This window comes from Bufo gargarizans, chromosome 5 (genome assembly GCF_014858855.1).
Source record: "Bufo gargarizans isolate SCDJY-AF-19 chromosome 5, ASM1485885v1, whole genome shotgun sequence".
Lineage (NCBI taxonomy): Eukaryota > Metazoa > Chordata > Amphibia > Anura > Bufonidae > Bufo > Bufo gargarizans.
In genome coordinates this window covers 476,279,591-476,287,453 of record NC_058084.1, presented here as the reverse complement: position 1 = coordinate 476,287,453, position 7,863 = coordinate 476,279,591, and the positions used below count along the sequence as shown (strand labels likewise).

At 47.5% G+C, this 7,863-nt stretch overlaps 1 protein-coding gene across 1 annotated transcript in view; it reads left to right on the top strand.

The window, feature by feature from the left end:
- The first annotated feature begins 700 nt into the window (after positions 1 to 700).
- Positions 701 to 7,863, top strand: part of MIOS (meiosis regulator for oocyte development) — a 37,789-nt gene continuing 30,626 nt past the window's right edge. Inside the window, 3 exon segments of the mRNA XM_044294295.1 lie at positions 701 to 837; positions 1,023 to 1,142; positions 5,034 to 6,356. Of these exon segments, the coding sequence (XP_044150230.1) occupies positions 5,054 to 6,356 (1,303 nt within the window). The 5' untranslated portion in view covers positions 701 to 837; positions 1,023 to 1,142; positions 5,034 to 5,053.

Here is a 7,863-nt window from a genome sequence, read left to right as displayed (position 1 = left end):
CTTGCCTACTCCCCGGCACCCGCTTGGCTCCGAATCGCTGTACGGTCGCTGCTGCATCTCCCCGCTAGCCAGGGGGCAGCCAATAGCAGGCCGTGACAGGAACGAGCCTCCCTAGCATCGCGGGTGATGCAGCAGCGGCATGACTCTGCCCGGGAACGTCCCAAATTACCCAGGACTGTCCATAAAAAAACAGGGAAAGTCCCGCAAATGCGAGGCAGCTGGCAACTATGGGCCCATACGGTAGATGTACAAGGCCTCGTTGTTTGCCTACTTTATTAGTTCATTTGATCGCCACTGTTTTGCACCAGGAGTGGATCGGCCATCAGAATATGATGTCATGGGAATATCTGCACTATTTCGTTTCGGTCGGATTATAGTCGCTGACTACACAGTGACGTGTGAATAAGGACAAAACATGTTGCAGTTGCCAATAGCAACCAGATTTCACTGAACGGTTTCCTCAGCCAATCAGATGCCAGCTTTCATTTTAACACCACGGGATACAAAATGAAAGCTGGTATCTAATTGGTTGCTATAGGAAACCGCTCCTTTGCCCGTACGAGGCCTATGCTCAGTAAACCTTGGCTGACCGCACAGTATTATAATGCTATTACTGTTTGGTACTGTTATACCTGGGTGTATAGCGAAACTCCAAGCATTATACTATTCTATTTGCATGGCCACGCCCCCTCACCGGCAGGACGCGAGGAGCGTGATGACGTACACGGCGTAGGCTCCCCGTAGCTGGGTCAGGTGGCCTGAGCGCTCGCCTGTGACACCGACACCGACACCCTGCTGCCCCGGAGCGGCGGGGACCTGCTCTTCCCCCTGTGGAAGGTAACGTGGGTGGGGCCAAGGCTTTGGTTTTGCAGCCTGAGTCCCAGAATGCATCGGGAGGCGGAGACTGCAAAGCATCCTGGGACTTGTAGTTCTTTCACGGCTGTGTCTGTGTGTACGTGTATGGGGTGGACACCGGGGCTGGAATTTGAGCAGTTTAATAATTGTGTTTCCAACTCCTGCAGAGTACCCAGTAATCCGGCATTGGTGGTCGCTGAGCTGCCAGACTAGTGGAAGTGGGCAAATACAGATCACCAGCAGGAGCCTCCCAGTACCAGGCCATATACAGGATTACTGGGATTGCAGTAAGTGGTTAATGCTGTGCACCAGTATCAAATACAATGGGGCATATTCACTAATACTGATAACCGCCGAGCAGTGCACCGGCCCTCAGCATTAGTGTTGAGCGAACTTGTGTTTTAAGTTCGGCGTCTAAAGTTCGGGTTATTGAAGAATCGCGTTATGGATTCCGCTACCATGGACCATAACGGAATTTAGAATCCATAACGCGATTCTTCGATAACCCGAACTTTAGATGTCGAACTTAAAACACAAGTTTGCTCAACACTACTCATCATCTATGTATCTGCAGCGCCGCGGCACGTTACTGTGCAGGTAAGTGGCCATGTTTTCTATTAAAGGAGTAGGACGGCTTATAGCTATAAAGCCATAATCCCTTCTCCACCCCCCAAAAATGATGATGTTGCGGTTGATTAATATATTCAGTTTGAATCCCGTTATTTTCAGTGCAACTACACCAGAAGAGCTGCACTCACTATTCTGCTGGTGCAGTCACTGTGTACATACATTACATTACTTATCCTGTACTGATCCTGAGTTACATCCTGTATTATACTCCAGAGCTGCACTCACTATTCTGCTGGTGGAGTCACTGTGTACATACATTACTTATCCTGTACTGATCCTGAGTTACATCCTGTATTATACTCCAGAGCTGCACTCACTATTCTGCTGGTGCAGTCACTGTGTACATACATTACATTACTTATCCTGTACTGACCCTGAGTTACATCCTGAAATATACTCCAGAGCTGCACTCACTATTCTGCTGGTGCAGTCACTGTGTACATACATTACATTACTTATCCTGTACTGATCCTGAGTTACATCCTGTATTATACTACAGAGCTGCACTCACTATTCTGCTGGTGCAGTCACTGTGTACATACATTACATTACTTATCCTGTACTGATCCTGAGTTACATCCTGTAATATACTCCAGAGCTGCACTCACTATTCTGCTGGTGCAGTCACTGTGTACAGACATTACATTACTTATCCTGTACTGATCCTGAGTTACATCCTGTATTATACTCCAGAGCTGCACTCACTATTCTGCTGGTGCAGTCACTATGTACATACATTCCATTACTTATCCTGTACTGATCATGAGTAGAGATGAGCGAACTTCTGTTTTAAGTTCGGCGTCTAAAGTTCGGGGGCGGGTTAGCGGAGAATCCCGATCTGGAACCGGATATGGATTCCGACTTCCGTTGTGGTCCGTGGTAGCGGAATCAATAATGGCCGATTATTGATTCCGCTACCACGGACCACAACGGAAGTCGGAATCCATATCCGGTTCCAGATCGGGATTCTCCGCTAACCCGCCCCCGAACTTTAGACGCCGAACTTAAAACAGAAGTTCGCTCATCTCTAATCATGAGTTACATCCTGTATTATACTCCAGAGCTGCACTCACTATTCTGCTGGTGCAGTCACTGTGTACATACATTACTTATCCTGTACTGATCCTAAGTTACATCCTGTATTATACTCCAGAGCTGCACTCACTATTCTGCTGGTGCAGTCACTGTGTACATACATTAGATTACTTATCCTGTACTGACCCGAGTTACATCCTGTATAATACTCCAGAGCGGCACTCACTATTCTGCTGGTGAAGTCACTGTGTACATACATAACATTACTTATCCTGTACTGATCCTGAGTTACATCCTGTATTATACTCCAGAGCTGCACTCACTATTCTGCTTGTGGAGTCACTGTGTACATACATTACATTACTTATCCTGTACTGATCCTGAGTTACATCCTGTATTATACTCCAGAGCTGCACTCACTATTCTGCTGGGGGAGTCACTGTGTACATACATTACATTACTTATCCTATACTGATCCTGAGTTACATCCTGTATTATACTCCAGAGCTGCACTCACTATTCTGCTTGTGGAGTCACTGTGTACATACATTACATTACTTATCCTGTACTGATCCTGAGTTACATCCTGTATTATACTCCAGAGCTGCACTCACTATTCTGCTGGGGGAGTCACTGTGTACATCCATTACATTACTTATCCTGTACTGACCCTGAGTTACATCCTGAAATATACTCCAGAGCTGCACTCACTATTCTGCTGGTGCAGTCACTGTGTACATACATTACATTACTTATCCTGTACTGATCCTGAGTTACATCCTGTATTATACTACAGAGCTGCACTCACTATTCTGCTGGTGCAGTCACTGTGTACATACATTACATTACTTATCCTGTACTGATCCTGAGTTACATCCTGTAATATACTCCAGAGCTGCACTCACTATTCTGCTGGTGCAGTCACTGTGTACAGACATTACATTACTTATCCTGTACTGATCCTGAGTTACATCCTGTATTATACTCCAGAGCTGCACTCACTATTCTGCTGGTGAAGTCACTGTGTACATACATAACATTACTTATCCTGTACTGATCCTGAGTTACATCCTGTATTATACTCCAGAGCTGCACTCACTATTCTGCTTGTGGAGTCACTGTGTACATACATTACATTACTTATCCTGTACTGATCCTGAGTTACATCCTGTATTATACTCCAGAGCTGCACTCACTATTCTGCTGGTGGAGTCACTGTGTACATACATTACATTACTTATCCTATACTGATCCTGAGTTACATCCTGTATTATACTCCAGAGCTGCACTCACTATTCTGCTTGTGGAGTCACTGTGTACATACATTACATTACTTATCCTGTACTGATCCTGAGTTACATCCTGTATTATACTCCAGAGCTGCACTCACTATTCTGCTGGGGGAGTCACTGTGTACATCCATTACATTACTTATCCTGTACTGACCCTGAGTTACATCCTGAAATATACTCCAGAGCTGCACTCACTATTCTGCTGGTGCAGTCACTGTGTACATACATTACATTACTTATCCTGTACTGATCCTGAGTTACATCCTGTATTATACTACAGAGCTGCACTCACTATTCTGCTGGTGCAGTCACTGTGTACATACATTACATTACTTATCCTGTACTGATCCTGAGTTACATCCTGTAATATACTCCAGAGCTGCACTCACTATTCTGCTGGTGCAGTCACTGTGTACATACATTACATTACTTATCCTGTACTGATCCTGAGTTACATCCTGTATTATACTACAGAGCTGCACTCACTATTCTGCTGGTGCAGTCACTGTGTACATACATTACATTACTTATCCTGTACTGATCCTGAGTTATATCCTGTATTATACTCCAGAGCTGCACTCACTATTCTGCTGGTGCAGTCACTGTGTACAGACATTACATTACTTATCCTGTACTGATCCTGAGTTACATCCTGTATTATACTCCAGAGCTGCACTCACTATTCTGCTGGTGCAGTCACTATGTACATACATTCCATTACTTATCCTGTACTGATCATGAGTTACATCCTGTATTATACTCCAGAGCTGCACTCACTATTCTGCTGGTGCAGTCACTGTGTACATACATTACTTATCCTGTACTGATCCTAAGTTACATCCTGTATTATACTCCAGAGCTGCACTCACTATTCTGCTGGTGCAGTCACTGTGTACATACATTACATTACTTATCCTGTACTGACCCGAGTTACATCCTGTATAATACTCCAGAGCTGCACTCACTATTCTGCTGGTGGAGTCACTGTGTACATACATTACATTACTTATCCTGTACTGATCCTGAGTTACATCCTGTATTATACTCCAGAGCTGCACTCACTATTCTGCTGGTGGAGTAACTTTTTACAGACAGAATTTAAATCAGAAGCTGAACAAGTAGCAGGACCTAAAGAACCCTTTTTTAATAATGGATGTTTATTACTTTGGTTCTACCTTTTCGTAATTCATCTACTACTTATATTTTATTTTTTATTTTTAGCGTTCTCTGCTCCATGAAAAATGAGTGGCTCCAAGCCGGACATCCTGTGGGCCCCCCACCACGTGGACAGGTTTGTGGTGTGCGACTCTGAGCTCATCCTCTATCACATAGAATCCAGGGCCAACGCCAACTCTGAACTCAAGGCGGGATCTCTACGACTGTCAGAGGAGACCACCGCCACCCTCTTGGCCATCAACTCGGACACGCCCTACATGAAATGTGTGGCTTGGTACCCAAAATACGACCCAGAATGCCTCTTGGCAGTTGGTCAGGCGAATGGCAGAGTGGTGTTGACCAGCCTGGGCCAGGACCACAACTCCAAATGCAGAGATCTGATCGGTAAGGAGTTTGTCCCTAAACACGCCAGGCAGTGCAACACCCTGGCCTGGAATCCCCTGGATAGCAATTGGCTGGCCGCTGGCTTGGACAAGCACAGGGCCGACTTTTCCGTATCGGTCTGGGACATCAGCAGCAAGTACACCCCCGACGTCACCGTCCCCATGGAGAAGGTCCGCCTTTCCACCGGTGACAACGAAACAAGCTTGGTGGTGACAAAGCCCCTGTATGAACTGGGCCAGAACGACGCTTGCCTGTCCCTCTGCTGGCTCCCTAGGGACCAAAAGTTGCTCCTGGCCGGGATGCACCGTAACTTGGCCATCTTCGACCTCCGAAACACCAACCAGAAGATATTTGTGAACACCAAAGCGGTGCAAGGCGTGACCGTGGACCCCCACTTCCACGACAGGGTGGCTTCATTCTTTGAAGGGCAAGTGGCCATTTGGGACCTTAGAAAATTTGAGAAGCCGGTTTTGACCCTTACGGAGCAGCCGAAGCCTCTGAGCAAAGTCGCCTGGTGCCCGACCAGGACTGGGTTACTTGCCACCTTGACCCGGGACAGTAACATCATCAGACTGTACGATATGCAGCACACCCCCACACCCATAGGGGACGAAACGGAGCCCACGATAATAGAGAGGAGCGTCCAGCCTTGCGATAACTACATTACCTCCTTCGCTTGGCATCCGACCAGTCAGAACCGGATGGTGGTGGTGACCCCCAACAGGACCATGTCCGATTTCACAGTGTTTGAGCGCATCTCTCTGGCCTGGAGTCCCACCACGTCGCTGATGTGGGCGTGCAGCAGGCAGCTCTATGAATGTACGGAGGAGGGGAAGGACAGTTCCCTCGAGAGGGATATCGCCACTAAGATGAGGCTCAGGGCTTTATCGCGGTATGGCCTGGACACGGAGCAAGTCTGGAGGAACCACCTGCTGGCGGGCAATGAGGACCCGCAGCTCAAGTCTCTCTGGTACACCTTGCACTATATCCTTTAAAGGCCAAGGCGCTAAAAATTCTGCAAGACATTCCAATTTTTATTAAAAACTTGGTTGACAACCAATATAGCCACCAGTCTGACACTCAAATTATGGCATTAGGCTAGGGCTCTATGGCGCCTTGGGTCACGCAACATTGTGAATGCGGGGGCATTACTAAACGCATTCGATGTGACCGTGGCGCTGAAGTCACGAGCTGCTGGATTACGACTTTTCTGTATGTTCACGTGGCCTTACAGCGTCCTCCAAATACTGCGATGCATCCACGTCAAGAAGTGAATTCTCCCTTCTTGAGGCGGAGTTTGTGGCCGGGTAGCTGCGTTCGGATTGGCCCCATTCAGGTGGTCAAATCTGTGGCATGACGAGCAGATCCACAGCAGAAATCCAGAGGGTCAGCCGTGGATTTCAGCCACCGCTTCCACAGCGATACATGCTAGGTTCTACTTATGTGTTGTTGTTTTTTGGCTGTGTGAACATATCCCTAGTTGTGTACGACTGACTCGTTTGCATTTTTTATTTTTTATGTTAGTGGTTTAGGTCCTCAGTTTGCAAACATCACAGTGGGCAACGCTGGAAGCAGGAGGCTCTGTCTGCCGTGTAGCAGCATTCACTTGGGAGCTGGGCTGCAGCACCTCCACGCCACGGTGGACGGGGCCTTCAGCTTCCATTGTTTTCAGAGCAGATATCTGAGGCAAACAGATGGTCGGTGGGGGTGTCGAACCCTCACCAATCTTATATCGATGACCTATCATCAGTATCCAAGAGGTGGACAACCCCTTTAAGGATCAGCAGATAATTCATTGCAGAACTGAATATTCCTCCCATACATTTGAAAGGGACTTTTTCCGCAGCAGATTTGTAGATTTCTGCATGAAACCTGCTGAGTGTGAACCTAAATTCTTAAAGGGGTTTTTCCGACATGCAAAATCTATGACTTAATTGGGTACATAAGCCATAAATGTGTATGAACGCCAGGAGACCCACCATAGAAAGCATTAGTGCGCAGGGGACTCGGCTGCAGCACCGTCATCCTGGGCAATGGTGGAGGTCAGGGCGTTCACATACTGACCAGTCGGACATTGGTGAGGAATCTTCTCCATATACTGTCAGTGTTATGGCAGGATATTTTCCCAGTGTTTAATATTGATGACATCCTCAGGTGGGGTCCAACACCCTGCGCCCTCACATATCCGCTGTTGGAAGAGGCTGTGGTGCTCCTGTGAGCGCTGCAGCCTCCTCGCAGCTTACCAAGCACAGCGCCGTACGTTGGAGAGTGGCTGTGCTTGGTATTGCAGCTCAGCCGCATTCATTTGAAAGGTCATGTGACCAATGAACGTGACATCACTGGCTTAGGCGGAGGTGCCGGGCCCCCACCGATTAGAGTATTACACAGTCAGACAACCCTGTTAGGCTGGGTTCAGCTGTGTATGGGCGATTCTCCGGCGTCTCACATACGCGGCTCCGGTAGTATGCGAACGCCTATTGTCGCGCGTTCC